Below are 16656 nucleotides of genomic sequence, written 5' to 3' on the forward strand. Positions count from 1 at the left end.
GCAAGTTGGCAGTTGGGCATCAGAACTGAAAACCTCATCCTAGCCAAAAGTCTTTCTATGCCTGGATAACTGCAAGTCTCAGAAGGACAGCTCAGCAAGTTGAACATAATTTATAATTTTAAAAATAAGATCACTGCAGCAAGTAACTGAGAACTCTGTGAAAGTAGTGCCAAAACAAGAATTGTTAAAACTGTGGGTACAATACCAACAAGTTTCCCTCCATGTTCTCCTAAATCAGGAATAAATCAGCATTTTCTAAATATCGTTTCATCAAGCTCTCAGAACTTCATTGCAGGCATGCCTTCAAACACACTTGCATGGGTTTAAGAGGATAGTGCACTATCGCCACAAGGGCAAGTAGCTTCCAGGCAATAAATGCCAGCAACACCCACACCTGACAAAGGAACAACAAAACGTAGCAACTTCTGGCCCACGCCAAATAAGAGTTTGAATTTGTTACTTAATACTGTAGTGTCCATAAAGTAAGTTATGATTACAACTTATTTCAGCTGCTCTGTAATCAAATCACCATTATAAACAAAATAACAAAATTTAATTTTTACAATATTGTAATTTGTGGCTTAAATGCTGTGAGACTATTTGAAGGTCCAACTAGATTTAGAATTACTGCAGAATGACAATAGTAAACACTGGGACTGATACAAAAGTGGGAAGGTGCACAGAGCAGTGTGGAACACTACAGTTCGATACACAGTAAAATGAAAACAAATTAATACAAATATACATTCACAAACCAGAGTAAAATTGGTATTCCAGAATGCTCCAGACCTTGGTAGTCCTGGATCAGTAAATTGTCTGAACAGTTCGATGTTATTCCCAGTACATTTTAAATTCATTTTCTCGATTAAAAACGACTCGACAGTGTAATAAACTTTAAGGTGAACCCAACAAGTTTCAAGGTAGGACAAGAAATACTGGTTTGCCAAGTCAGAATAACCCTTGGCAATTCTGGATATAATTATAGCAGATTGATGGAGCTGTGCACAGAACTCTAATAGTCATATGCAACAAACTCAGTAAGTTTAAATGTCTTTAGGAAGGAAGGAATTGTGGACCCGAAATATCAAAAACTCCTTTCTTCCCACAGATGCTGTAGAGTTCTTCCGGCAGATTGATTTTTACTCCAGTTTCCAGCATCTTGCATCTCCAGGGCTATGCAATTCTCCTTAAAAGCCTCAACAATATGACCAAAGTATAGCACATTTGACTTGTGTTGCTGTTAAAAAACGGCACTGTTTTGGAGGTGGTAGTATAGGCTGGTGCAATAGGACAAACATGACAGATATTATTATTGTGACAAATGGAATAGCATCTATTCAAAGTCAAATCTGCAATATATTCAAATTAAAATTTAACACAAATGTCAGTTTCCTGCAACTTCTTAGGACAGCTATGCAGAAAATTAGATTTCTCTTGGACTAGCTCAATGCACCGCTTTTCCGATCTACTAGGAATCTAGAATGAGTTCCATGATTTATAAAAATCCTTAATCATCACTCAGGCAGGCAAGGCTTGGCAGCGACACAACTTCCGTCAATCACCCAAAAATCTCACAATAACTTTGCTAATATTTCTGCATTTAAAATGTTGCAAAAATGTCTGAGGGTGGCATTAGATTAAAGGGAAGACTACATCTCTCTCTTAGCTTCTTTCATCTCCATTCACTTTCAAAATCCTTCCAAACAGCTCATTTATTTGGCTAAGCTCTGCACTTTGCTGAGTCCCCCCCCCACCCCGTTTCAGACATTATTCTGAATATCTACAGTAATAGTCTTTGAGTTTCTCAGTCATGCTTTTGCTTTTCCTACACATTTGAAACAGATATCAAAATGTTCTTGGGAACATGACTGGAAGGATTATAAAATGCTAACAGAAATGATGCAGAAGCAAGCAAGCTTATGTGATTAGAATAAAAGACACCAAAGTCTTACAATTCACAATTTGTAACAGTTTGGTGTCAGTCAGGCTTAGTAAAATGGAACATATATATTTGCTCAGAAACAACTGATGATTTTACTAATATTTAAAAATAGACAGATAAAGGTCAGGTGAAGTCTCTCTATATAGACTTAAAAAAATCAAATAATGAGGCATAAAATATTTCCTATGCTGTCAGAGGTTGATTGCATTAATCAATGCTCTAGATTTTTTTTTGATCTTTGGAGCTCAAGGTGTATTAAGTCTTCAAGTAACTGAACAAAAGGACAAAAATAATTATAGGCTGACTGATTTTAATAATGTTCCTATCTGCCATTTGAGCTTCAAAATGATACACACATTTTCTGGAAGTTCAAATTTAAACTTTATTTTCCTCAAAGGAACAAGTACATTTTGCTATCTACATGTTGCATCTCTTTCCTTAAGTTCCACAAAATATTTTAAAAGGTTTTATTAAATTCTGGTAAGGCCAACATTGAACATAACATATTACTGTTTCAAACATGGACTGACAATCATAACAGCTATGTAACTATATTGGCACTTTAAATTCAGAACGTAAAGTCTCCCCTCCTAGAATTTTCAATTTAAGTCAATATAACAGATACATTTAAAATTATTGAAAAACTTAAAGAAAACTTCAGATTAGAGTTTGTTGTTCTTTTCATCCAACTTATACAAAACATTAAACAAAATGTGAACTTGTTAAATAGATGGAAGTTTTATTTAAGATTAGGTTATACAGAGATTTTCGACTGAATAGGTGAAAAAAATGTTTATTAAAGTCAAGCTGTCAACAAATAGAAGCAAGTGAGGTTGAAAAATCCATTCCTGTTTTGAAAGGCATCACTTGACACATTCCCTAAATCATCTCCCTGCTATTACGGATGGCGCAGCACAACACCATGCTGAAAATCATGCCAAAGATCTGGGGAAAGAAAACAAGTTACAATTTCAATTCATAAATTAAAATTGACATTTTTAATCTCCCAATTTCAGAGCCTTACTTACCATTACAATTCCAATACCAATCCCAACTGCCCCAATGATGTAAAGCTTTCCATTGAATATTTCCTCAATTGCCTGTGGACATGACTGCAAAAGTAAAAAAAAATACATTGCATAACTCAAACTCAAGTTCAATTGTAATTCATACATGAATACATGTGATGAGGCAGCATCACTATGGGATCAAAGTGAAAAACACAGCAACGACAGTGCAATGCTCAAATGGTATTATAATTAAAAGTTTAAATTAGGAAGTTGTTACTCAGTCTCACTAAACATTTGAGCAAAAACTTAGGTAACACTGAAGGTTTTAACTATGATAACAGGAAAAGCATGATTCAGAAATGAAATTCCAGGGCTAGTATCTTAGCTCTCAACTGAAGAATGAGATCAGAAGATCAAGAGGCTAGAATTTGACGAGCACAGAATTCTTGGGTGGGTTACGGGAGTGGATGTGGTTAAAGATAGGGATGGACACAGAGATTTGAAACTAAGATGAGGATTTTAAAATCAGTGCATTGTTTGAATAGTAACAATTGCAGGCCAGTGTAATGCAAGGAGGACATGGCAGAAATATGAATAATCTGAAGTTTAATGAGGTTGCTAAGAGTCCAGGATGTAATAAAAGCATGGCTGAGGTTTTCGGTACATGAGATGAAGTAGGGGCAAAGCTCAGTGAGGTTATATGAAGAGGGATGGCGCAGAAGTCTTAAATACTCTTGTGGTCCAATCCAGCAAGACTAAGAGTCTGCAATAGTTTTGGCTTGTTGGAGGGGCATCTGAAGAAACCAATGGCCAGAAAAATGCCAGGTGCTAGACCAAATCAAAAAGGGGAACAATACCCGTCTTTGCAACTCTTCCAAAATTGATTTCTCGGGGCAAGTTCCTCGGATAAGTGGTTCCAAAATGCCTCCCATTCCACAGCAGTCCAGCTGAAATAAAAGAATTTTGTTAAACATTGGTTCATCATAAAAAAAACAACTTCAGTCTTGAAAATTAATACAAGTTAAAAATACTTCCAGTTGCATGCAAACAATTAAATATCATTTTAGTTTCACGTTGAAAAATAATGCTACAGCAAAGGACTTGCATTCGACTTTCAACTACTGCATTCTCACATTGAAAGGTCACCAGTGAACCTTATTGCTAGGTTGTAGGCTCAATTACTTGGCGCCAATAACATCTGCACACTTTCTTTAGATGGCCTCATTTGGTTTAACTGTCATATTACTCAACAATTACGGCCAGAATGCCAAGAAAGCCATGTAACAGCTCACTGGTAGTTCAAAAGGCAAGAAATTCGACTAAAAACATCTTATTTGAAGTAGTTTGTGGTAAATTATCACCACAAACAATGGAGAAATAAGTGAGGGTGACAAGAGTTCAAGGGATGGTGCGTTGCAGAATCAATGCAGAGGGAGCGAGCCGTACTAAAAGGAAAAGCTGAGACTGAGTTCCGGGAGACATAGAACTGACCTAGAGGTGAGGTTTTGATAATAAATGTACCTTGAAACTTTGAATTTACATTCTTTATGTTGTTGGGGAAAATAGAGAAGCATTGAATGTTTAAAATGTAGTCTATAGTACCAATCAGGCCAGGCAGCATCTATAGGAAGAGGCGCAGTCGACGTTTCAGGCCGAGACCCTCCTGACGAAGGGTCTCGGCCTGAAACGTCGACTGCGCCTCTTCCTATAGATGCTGCCTGGCCTGCTGCGTTCACCAGCAACTTTGATGTGTGTTGCTTGAATTTCCAGCATCTGCAGAATTCCTGTTGTTTTCTATAGTACCAATATTTACATTTTGAAATTTGAGAAGTGTGGGCTCAACTATACAGACTCAGGTCTCTAATGTTGCAGAGAAAATCTAGCTTTACTAACCAAATAAATGGCAGCACAGTCATGAGCTTGCTGTCTCAATTGGCCCAATGTGGAGGCAAGGAATTCACACACTGGTCTACAATTGGTGCCAAGTTAATTTCACACACAGGGAAAGTTGAATTCAGAGCTCAAAAGACTTCATCTCAAAAGGCAGCTCACGTCTGGGTGGAGCTTCAATGATGGGCGTTAAACTTGTACAAAGTCCATTCAAGGGTAGATAACACCGATAATTATGATACTATCACACAACAAATATTTTAAGCAACTTTCTCAGTTGAACTGGCAGCTACATTTATATTACAAAAGGATTGGAGGAAATTAATAACTTACTCCCTTCTGAATTGCAATTAGAGCTGCTTTCTTGCTTTCATTTTTATTCAATACGTATTCACTATACAGAGAATTGTACACATCCTGCACTTCCTTCGTAACCTGTGGATACAGTGAGAAATTATTATTTATTTACTGTAACAGATTTAAGCAAAACAGATCTCGCAATTCAGTTGTTATGAGTAGATTCACTGCTATGGGAACAAAGATCAAAATAGGCCACTTTCAATGTCTAAACACATTACATGAAGTCTGTTCATGATTGAAAAGCATTATTATTGAGTTACACATTTGCTGATAGTAAATGTACTGCTACACTAAGGATAGAGCACAACTGGCAGAAAATGAAGCAAAGGCTTCCTTAGGGACCAGAGATGCATTTGTGTTCTGCCAGAACCAAAAGACGGGTTGCAAAAGGCACCAGCGCCTGTCATTTTGCTGCTGGGCTTTCTGCAAGTTGGGGTCAATCCTGACTTTGTGTCCACATAGAGCCTACATGCTCTCTATGATACGCTGCTTCATATTCGTGCTCCAGTTTGCACCCACATCCCCAAGGTGTGCGATTTGGTAGGTTAATTCGCCACTGGTGTGCTGGTAGAGATGCTGGAGTTGACGGGAACGTGAAGAGAATTAAATGGGACTTGTGTAATTGGGTGTTTGATATTGGACATAGACCCAGCGGGCTAACTCACCAGTTTCTGTGCTGTGGACTAATGTTTTTAGTTCCTATGATGAGGGATTTTGAAACCTTGCAGGAATTGGAATGGCTTTCCAAGCTGCAATGCAAAGGCAATGCATTCAAACCCAAGCAGGATTTTGACAAGGAATTCAAAATAAACCACTGTCACTGGCAATCAGAATTTAAGATTCTTGAGAAAAGGATCAATCGAGAGGGGGAAAAGGGGAAAAGGGGAGGGAGGAGGCCAAAAAAAAAAACAATTTTCCCTCAAATTATTACTTGCTTCAGGCAAATCTTAAAGCAGTAATGCTGATGCAAGTGCTAATCTCCTTTAGGTAGTCTATCAAATTAGAGGATGATTTGTTTCCGCTCCAGTTCCAAAGTGGCTGAAGACACCAACAGAGCAAATACGGCAGGAAGTGCCAGACAGAATAGTTAACTGGCAGTCTGCATGCTGGTCTTTCCCTCCTGCAATTTACACTAAGCATTTGAGTGCCCCTAATGCACGGACCTAAACTTTTTAAACTCATCCCAAATGTTCTTTCTTCACTTCAGGCAGCCATGGGCTAAAGTTTCCGGGAATTAGTGGAGATGCTGCATTTCCTGGCAAACGTGAGCCCATCTTTAAGTCTTTTCCTTCGTCTACCAGGTAATGTCATTCCAACAGAGCTCAGAACAGAAGTGTCTGTGGTGGAAGCTGGTATCAAAAATACAAATGACATAGCCTACCCAACACAGCTCATAGCATGTTACTGGCTAGAGGCCTGGGAGAGGATACTGATGTTGGTTCACTTATCCTTCCTGTGAATTTGCTGCAATTATAAATCTTAAGGTACAAGCTACAAGGTAGCCAGGAAGAAGCTTGAGAACAGGAAGCTAGGGAAGAGATTGCAGTGCCTTTGTGATGACCTTTGTGTCAGCACTGGCCACAAGAGTAGCATCAGAAGATTGGAGGATGACGAATGTTATTCCTTTCTTCAAGAAAGGTAGTAGGAATAATCCTGAGAATTTTAAACCAATGACTCTTACGTAAGTGGTAGGTAAACTACTGGACAGGATTCTTAAGAGACAGGATTTATAAGCATTCAGAGAAGCATAGTCTAATTAGGGGTAGTCAATGGCTTTGTGAGGGGCAGGTCGTACCTCACAAGCTTGACTGCATTATTTGAGGAAGTGACAGAACAACTGATGAAGGCTGAGCAGTGGATGTGGTGCACATGGATTTTAGGAAGGTGTATGACAAGGTTCCGCACAACAGGCTCATACAGAATGTCAGGAGGTATGGAATCCAGGGAAGCTTAGCTACATAGATTCAAACTTGCCCACAGAACAGAGAGTGATGACCAGTGGTGTTCCACAGCAATCTGTCTGGCACTCCTGCTTTTTGCGATTTGGATGAGATACAAAGGGACATTGATAGGATACAGAGCTGGGCTGAGAAGTGGCAGATGGAGGTAAATCTAGAAAAGTGTGAAGTGATGCACTTTGGAAGGTAGAACTTGAAGATAGACTACAATGTTAAGGCATGGTTCTTTGCAGTGTGGAGGAACAGCGATCCATGTCCATATATTCCTTAAAGTTACTGCGCAACTTGTTGGGGTGGGGGGGGGTTAATGTGGTATATGATGTGTCAGCATTCATTACTTGAGGGATTGCGTTCAAGAATCATGAGGTAATATTGCAGCTCTATAAAACTCTGGTTAGACCACATGGAGTACTGTGTTCTGGTCATCTATTTCATGACAGGAGGGATGTGGAAGCATTAGAGAGGGTTCAGAGGATACTTACAAGGATGCTACCCAAACTAGAGAGAATGTCTTATGTGTGCGTGTGCCCACTTCTGTGAGAACATTAATGCCCATAAAGCACAGACTCATCTTCCTGGTCACATCAGCTGTTGAGTCAGCACCTTGCTCTGGTTGCAAAGTTATTCTACATTACAATAAATCATGGACAGGCAATTTTCACTCCATGATATGAAGTTCAGGATGTGCAACAGTTTGAGTGAGCTTGGAATTTTCAATTTTGCGCAGAGGATGTGAGGTAGCTTGAAAGAGGTGTATAAGATTATGAGAGGCATGGATAGAGTGGACAGTAAGCGCCTTTTTCTCAGGGTGAAAATGGCTAATATGAGGGGGCATAATTTTATGATTGGAGGGACATATAGGGGGGATTTTTTTTCTTTAAACAGAGTGGTAGGTTGGTAGATCTGGCAAACATCCTACTAGAGGAGGTGGTAAGGGACAATTAGGAGACTTTTAGATAGCCAAATGGATGAAAGAAAAAAATGGAAGTTAATGGGAGAGGGAAGGGTTAGATTGAGCAGGTTAAAAAGGTGGCACACTATCATGTACTAAGTTCTATTGATATCAACTTCCCAGGGCATTAACCCACTCTCTGCTGTGGGCCACCCACTTGTAGGAGAAGGTGGGAGTGCAGGGATTACAGCTGCTCAGTTTATCATGAATTTTGTGTCAAATATTTCACAATTCTGCTGGATTCTGGAAGTCAGAAGTTTGAGAGATTGAAGGATGCCATATATCATGGATGGTAAAGCACCCAGTTTCTTCCTTTGATTATGTCTACTGTGAAGAACATAATCCACACTGTAATTAGGGGAACAGCCCAGACTATGAGGAGGCTGATCAGAGGAACTCATGGTACAACCCACAGTTAGACCCATTGCTTGTTTGAACATGACCATGTTTAAGACATCTTAAGATTCCCTGGTATATCTTATTCCTTCAATACATGGATGATGTTTTTTCTTCCCCTGGCTTGTATAAAATAGTGCTGGTGAGAAATTTAATTACAATAAAATGTTATCAGACTGCTCATGGAAAATCAAGATCAACTGTATTAAAATGCAAGAGCCAGCATTTTGATCAGTGATCTTCCCATGAATTCATGTTTTGTTATTCTGATGAAACAGAGAACTCCTTATGCAGAGACTCTGCACAGAGTATGTTGTCAAAAGAAAAACATGCTAATCACTCTTAGCCCTTCCTCCTGATCATGACCATAGACAGCTGTGTTTGGTGCTGTATTTGCTCAGGATTAGTTTGCTCCCCTTTTGGTTGAGGAATAATCTTTTTCCCTCCTACCCCTTACTTACACTCCATTTCAGGTCATAGCAAGTCCTTCTTGATTCCACAGAAGCTTTCAGACTTGGACTGTAGCCACTTCAGCCCATGTTGGTTCTGTTTTTTGTGACGGAAAGGTCAAAATGCTTGCACCTTCTCTACAGGAGATTAAAAATGGCACTTTTCTTCTGGTTTACCCTTTGAAGTGTTGTATCCACTTTCAACCGGCCACCTCCTGTCCAGACTGCCCCACTCAATTGGGGGATAGCAAAGCATTTGAGATTCTGAGGTAATGTACCAGAATGTGGTCCAGATTCACCACTGGAGGAACTGCTCATGTTGATCCTGGCATTACACATCCTGAACTTCATGTCATGGAGTGAAAATTGCCTGTCCATGATATCTTGTAATGTAGAATAACTTTGCAACTCGAGCAAGGTGCTGACCCAACAGCTGGTGTGACCAGGAAAATGAGGCTGTGCTTCACGAGTGTTAATGTTCTCACACAGGTGGGCACACACACATATGCCATCTGGCATGTAGACACTCTCAATAATGGCGGAGGGAGTTGGCATGTTGCGGCCACAGCGGTGACATTAAATACGGAGAGTTGGAGCCAGGACCATTAAGTATGTGGAGAGGAGAATCAGGGAAATCAAATATCCTGAGCAAACAGAAAATTTATAAAAAGAACATTTTTGTTTTCAATGTAATGTAATGTAATGGATTTTCTCATTGGATCCAAAGACCAACAAGAAGATAGATGAAAAATCACCAAAGGATTTGAAGTTCTCCAATGATTACTGACACCTGGCTCCAAATTCAGTTCAGACTAATAGTATACTGTCTACACAAACCCCAAATGAGGAGTACTTTGATTGGCACTGCATACATACTACTCACATACCTTTCCAGTCTCATTAATTTCAGCTGGAGGCACATCAGATTGTTTGGGTGTAGGAACCAAACATTAGCACATGCCCAAAACAGGAACAAGCTGCATTGTTGTGGTAAGGTAGAGGAAGCAGAAAACATTTAACCTGGAAGTGCCAAGGAAAATAGATGGCCAAGAAATGTTAAAGCTCAATTCTTTAGTACCTACCTTATCTTTATTCAAAAAGCCCCATATTCCAGCTGCAATTTCGACTGCAAATATGACCAGAAGGAACATGAAGAACTGAAATAGAAGATTGTAAACTATGAACTGTATTAATTCAAAAATCAGTTTAATTGAAAAAAGTCATTAATTCCAATGATGAATACATTTAAAGCAAAGCTTTAAAGGCAAACCACTGCAGGTACCAATCGAGTCAGACCCTGTCAGGACCATAATGGTCTGGCTCTTTAAAGGACATTCTCTCACCCTCCTTCAATTCACAAATGCGTCACGTTGAATCACCTAATGAATATCCCATATTTTCATGTTGCTAATATGAAGCCATACAACACTAAAATTAAAGAATACATACACCAATTTTTTTTTTTGACTTGTATCTCCTAAAATAAACCTGGTGAGAAATTTAACTACAATAAAATGTTATCAGACTGCTAATCGAAAATCAAGATTTATCAAGATCAACTGTATTAAAATACTTATTAATAAAAATATACTGTGGTTACTCAACCCCACCTTCGCCCTGTCCTCACTCATCATCCCAGATGTTACTCATTGGGAGTTAGGTGCAAAACAATGAAAGATTTCTTAATGAATGTTTATCAGTTTATCACATTAAGGAGTTTCTCACACTGCAGAGACTTTTTTTTTTGTCTAAGATAAGCACATAGGAACCACGTTCCAGGATTAGTCAGACTGGCTACTTTGGAGCTTAGGTGCAAGAAGGAAAGATGCTTGTAAAACAGTAGCTTCCTGCTCCAATACCTCAAGCTCGTAGTTAGGAGTGAAAGACAACCCATCTCAGCCCCCTCAGAAATAGCTCATAGCAATTCCCATGAGCTACTTCTCAAACTTCAGAACATATACTTTCTATTGATGAAACCACATTGGGTCTATTTTATTCTTAGGCCAGATCACCATGAACTGTTCACAAGTGACAGACTAAATGCACCTAGAAACACAGAAAACATACAGCACAATACAGGCCCTTCGGCCCACAAAGCTGTACTGAACATGTCCTTACCTGTGAAATTGCCTAGGATTACCCATAGCCCTCTATTTTTCTAAGCTCCATGTACCTATCCAGGAGTCTCTGAGAAGACCCCATCATATTCGCCTCCACCACCATCGCTGGCAGGCTATTCCATGCACTCACCACTCTCTGCGTCAAAAAAAAACTTACCCCTGACATCTCCTCTATATCTACTGTTAGAGTGATTTTTGGGTTTAGGTCATTTACATTTAGCAAATGGCTTTGGCTACCAGTCTTCAGTTCCTTGATAATGTATTGTGGATCTAATTTGGAACAATGCTTTTCCTAAAAGCTGTAGGTCCCAGTCCAGACGCTGCTGGCGCCAGTGGGATGGATGGAAATCAGAAGATGTGAAGTTTGTATGTAGCTTCAAAAGAAAGCATTGTCTATACTTCATAAATATGGAATTATCCTTTGTGTTTATCAAATAGATATCAAGCCCCATGCTGGGCCAGCAGACCTTTCCACTAAAAGCGTTTCCGTATGATGCCTGCTGTACCTTATTTTGTCGAATAAAGAAACTGTTCTGTGTCTACCAGTAACTCTCTCCGGTGATTTTATCCACGCAACAACACCTACTTCCAAGCACCTTAAAACTAGCCATTTCAGCCCTGGGAAAAAGCCTCTGACTATCCACACAATCAATGCCTCTCATCTTATACACCTCTATCAGGTCACCTCTCATCCTCTGTCGCTCCAAAGAGAAAAGGCCGAGTTCACTCAACCTATTCTCTTAAGGCATGCTCCCCAATCCAGGCAACATCCCTGCAAATCTCCTCTGCGTCCTTTCTATGGTTTCTACATTCTTCCTGTAGTGAGGCGATCAGAAATGAGCACAGTACTCCAAGTGGGGTCTGACCAGGGTCCTACATAGCTGCAACATTACTTCTCGGCTCCTAAACTCAATCCCACGGTTGATGAAGGCCAATGCACCGTATGCTTTCTTAACTACAGAGTCAACCTGCGCAGAATCTTTGAGGGTCCTATGGACTCGGACCCCGAGATCCCTCTGATCCTCCACACTGCCAGGGTCTTACCATTAATACTGTAATTCTGCCATCATATTTGACCTACCAAAATGAACCACCTCATACTTACTTGGGTTGAACTCCATCTGCCACTTCTCAGCCCAGTTTTGCATCCTATCAATGTCCTGCTGTGACCTCTGACAGCCCTCCAAACTATCCACAACACCACCAACCTTTGTATCATCAGCAAACTTACTAACCAATCCCTGAACTTCCTCATCCAGGTCATTTATAAAAATCACGAAGAGTAGGGGTCCCTGAGGCACCCCCGGTCAGCAACCTCCTTGCAGAATATGACCAGTCTACGACCACTCTTTGCCTTCTGTGGGCAAGCCAGTTCTGGATCCACAAAGCAATGTCCCCTTGGATCCCATACCTCCTTACTTTCTCAATAAGCCTTGCATGGAGTACCTTATCAAATACCCTGCTAAAATCCATATACATTACATCTACTGCTCTTCCTTCATCAATGTGTTTAGTCACATCCTCAAAAAATTCAATCAGGCTCATGAGGCATGACCTGCCTTTCACAAAGCCACACTGACTATTCCTAATCATATTATGCCCCTCCAAATCTTCATAAATCCTGCCTCTCAGGATCTTCTCCATCAACTTACCAACCACTGAAGTAAGACTCACTGGTCTATAATTTCCTGGGCTATCTCTACTCCATTTCTTGAATAAGGGAACAACGTCTGCAACCCTCCAATCCTCCGGAACCTCTCCCATCCCCATTGATGATGCAAAGATCATCGCCAGAGGCTCAACAATCTCCTCCCTCGCCTCCCACAGTAGCCTGGGGTACATCTCGTCCGGTCCCGGTGACTTATCCAACTTGATGCATTCCAAAAGCTCCAGCACATCCTCTTCCTTAATATCTACATGCTTAAGCTTTTCAGCTGTTTTAACAGCCATCTAAAGAATTACCTTGGTAGCAATACTTGAATTACACATGACTTGTTAGATTTGGTCATTCAATAACTGAACCAGAAAACCAACGGTACCCAGAGAGCTGTTGATGTCAATTTGACTCCCAGAGGAACTCTAAAGAAGAGAGCAGTTGCTAATATTATTGATTCATTCTCATTAGATTCACCTACTCTCATCAACTCGGCAAAGTGCAGTGGAAAGTTTATTAGTGTTAGGGCATATTCTGGACTTGGGAGAGATTATAGCAAAATATTAACTGCAGAAACCAATCTTTAGACCTGAGCATGGGCTGCAGATTAAATTTAAAATGCAGCTCCAGACAATAGGTTCCCAGAGCTGTGAACAGCAGTTAGTTGAAAAGAAAGGTGATTAATGTTCATTTTGGGTGTCTGGAATGTGGGTATGAAGAAGGAGGTGTAAAATAATATGTAGTCCAAAGAAGCATCGTGGATAAATTGTAAATATAGATTCGCCCTTTGATCTTTAGCATATAAATCATCATGAAATGTTGAGTCAAGCAGGTCTCTTCCTCTGGAAGCATCGCAATATAAGGCCTGCTGCTCGTTTTCGTTAAATAAAAGTCTACTTCATAGCTACCAGCTATGTCTCTCAACTTTGTTCACATTTCAACAAATAGCAATATGGTTAGCAGATAAAGATTTTGATTAGCGAAGCAGGAAGCACATTTCAACATTTCTAAGCCTTGGTCTTGTCACTCTCATGTATGCAAGTGGAATGCCTATGCAATAGATACTGGACAAACAGAACTTCAAGCTCTGATTTTGACACACCAACTAAAAAAGTAAAAAGAGAAAGCATTGATGTAACTTTAATTTCTAGCATTTAACTTGCATATGCATCTGTAAAACAACTCCTACAAGAATGTCTTTGCTCATAGGACAGAGGTAGAAATGTAAAGTGTAAACGTTCTACTCACACATCCAAGCATGCAGGTGGATTCTTGAATTGCTCCACAGCATCCTAGGAACCCAACAATTGTCATCAACGCACCAGCTCCAATCAAAATATAGACACCTACAAGAAGAAGAGGAGATTGCAAGTAGGATAGATAAAAGGGGATGCAGTGGATGTTGTATACTTGTATTTTCAGAAGGCCTTTGACGAGGTGCCACATATGAGGCTGCTTAACAAGTCAAGAGCCCGTGGTATTATAACCATATAACAATTACAGCACGGAAACAGGTCATCTCAGCCCTTCCAGTCCGTGCCCAACTCTTACCCTATCCTATTCCCACCGACCTGCCCTCAGCCCATAACCCTCCATACCTTTCCTGTCCATATATCTATCCAATTTAACTTTAAACGACAACATAGAACCTGCCTCAACCACTTCTGCTGGAAGCTCATTCCACACAGCTACCACTCTCTGAGTAAAGAAGTTCCCCCTCATGTTACCCCTAAACTTTTGTCCTCTAATTCTCAACCCATGCCCTCTTGTTTGAATCTTCCCCACCCTCAATGGAAAAAGTCTAACCACGTCAACTCTATCTATCCCCCTCATAATTTTAAACACCTCTATCAAGTCTCCCCTCAACCTTCTACGCTCCAAAGAATAAAGACCTAACTTGTTCAACCTTTCTCTGTAACTTAGGAGATGAAACCCAGGCAACATTTTAGTAAACCTCCTCTGTACTCTCTCAATTTTATTGACATCTTTCCTATAATTCGGTGACCTGAACTGTACACAATACTCCAGATTTGGCCTTACCAATGTCTTATACAATTTCAATATTACATCCCAACTCCTATACTCAACGCTCTGATTAATAAAGGCCAAAAAAACCAAAAGCTTTCTTCACCACCCTATCCACATGAGATTCCATCTTCAGAGAACTATGCACCATTATTCCCAGATCCCTCTGTTCTAAAGAATTCTTTAATGCCCTACCATTTACCATGTATGCCCAATTTTGATTAGTTCTACCAAAATGTAGCACCTCACATTTTTCAGCATTAAACTCCATCTGCCATCTTTCAGCCCACTTTTCTAACTGTCCTAAATCTCTCTGCATGTTTTGAAAACCTACCTCATCATCCACAACACCACCTATCTTAGTATTGCAGGGGAGTTACGAACATGGTCAGAGCACTGGCTGACTGGAAGTAGACAGTGACTGGGAATAAAAGGATCCTTTTCTGGTTGGCTGCCAGTGACTAATGGTGTTCCGCAGAGGTCGGTGTTGGGACCACTTCTTTTTATGTCGTATATAAATGATGTAGATCAGCGGTCCCCAACCACTGGGCCGCGGACCGGTACCGGGCCGCAAAGCATGTGCTACTGGGCCGTGAGGAAACAAAATGAGTCAGCTGTACCTTTCCTCATTCCCTGTCATGTATTGTTGAACTTGAACACAGGGTTGCCAACTGTATTGTATTTGCAGGGACATCCCATATATTGGGCTGAATTGGTTTGTCCCCTATTTCCCCCGCTAAGGTAGAGCGTTCCTATGAAACCTTTCGTGCTGAAATGGTGTGAAGCGAAGAAGCAATTACCATTCATTTATATGGGAAAAATATTTGACCAGACCCAAAAAATAACCTAACAAACCATACCAAATAATACATAAAACGGAAAATAAATAACACTAACATAAAGTAAAATCAGGAATGATATGATAAATACACAGCCTATATAAAGTAGAAATAACGTATGTACAGTATAGTCAGGAAGATGAAGGCAAAACCGATTTCTGGGGGGGGGGGAGAGAAATCGGCACGTACGTGCATGCACACATCACATGAGCACGTCACGCATGCGCACACAGGTGCCCGCGCAAGGCTTCATGGTCATGGTAGTCTTTCCTGGGGTAAAGTGTCCCGGGATTTGACTACTACTTTTGTCCCTTATTTGGAAGTGAGAAAGTTGGCAACCCTAACTGTAAAAGACATGTTGAGGTGAGTTTAACCCTACTTGAACACCCCCCAGTCTCCCCCCGCCCCACAAAAATATTGTCAATATTAAACCGGTCCGCGGTGCAAGAAAAGTTGGGGACCCCTGATTTAGATGATGAAATAGATGGCTTTGTTGCCAAGTTTGCAGATGATACAAAGATTGGTGGAGGGGCAGGTAGTGTTGAGCAAATAGGTAGGATGCAGAAGGACTCAGACAGGTTAGGAGAATGGGCAAGAAAGTGGCAAATGAATTATAATGTTGGAAATCGCATGGTCATGCACTTTGGTAGTAGAAATAAATGTACAGATTATTTTCTAAACAGAGGGAAAACCCAAAAACCTGAGATGCAGAGGGACTTGGGAGTCCTTGTGCAGAACACCCTAAAGGTTAACCTACAGGTTGAGTCGGTGGTGAAGAAGGCAAATGCAATGTTAGCATTCAGTTCAAGAGGTCTAGAATACAAGCGCAGGGATGTGATGCTGAGCCTTTATAAGGCACCAGTGCAGCCTCACCTTGAGTATTGCGTACAGTTTTGGGCTTCTCATCTTAGAAGAGATGTGCTGGCATTGGAGAGGGTCCAGAGGAGGTTCACAAGGATGATTCCAGGAATGAAAGGGTTATCACATGAGGAACATTTGATGGCTCTGGGTCTGTACTCGCTGGAATTTAGAAGGATGGGGGGGGGGGATCTCATTGAAAC

General features: G+C 40.5%; 1 protein-coding gene across 1 annotated transcript in view; it reads right to left on the reverse strand.

The window, feature by feature from the left end:
• Window positions 1-2299: 2299 nt before the first annotated feature.
• The window catches only part of cd9a (CD9 molecule a), a 63625-nt gene continuing 49268 nt past the window's right edge, over window positions 2300-16656 (reverse strand). The window contains exons 3-8 of the mRNA XM_063072473.1: window positions 13980-14077; window positions 10040-10114; window positions 5176-5277; window positions 3810-3899; window positions 2971-3054; window positions 2300-2887 (exon numbers count right to left, since the gene is read on the reverse strand). Of these exons, the coding sequence (XP_062928543.1) occupies window positions 2822-2887; window positions 2971-3054; window positions 3810-3899; window positions 5176-5277; window positions 10040-10114; window positions 13980-14077 (515 nt within the window). The 3' untranslated portion in view covers window positions 2300-2821. The remainder of the gene's footprint in view (window positions 2888-2970; window positions 3055-3809; window positions 3900-5175; window positions 5278-10039; window positions 10115-13979; window positions 14078-16656) is intronic.

This window comes from Mobula hypostoma, chromosome 20, assembly GCF_963921235.1.
Source record: "Mobula hypostoma chromosome 20, sMobHyp1.1, whole genome shotgun sequence".
NCBI lineage: Eukaryota > Metazoa > Chordata > Chondrichthyes > Myliobatiformes > Myliobatidae > Mobula > Mobula hypostoma.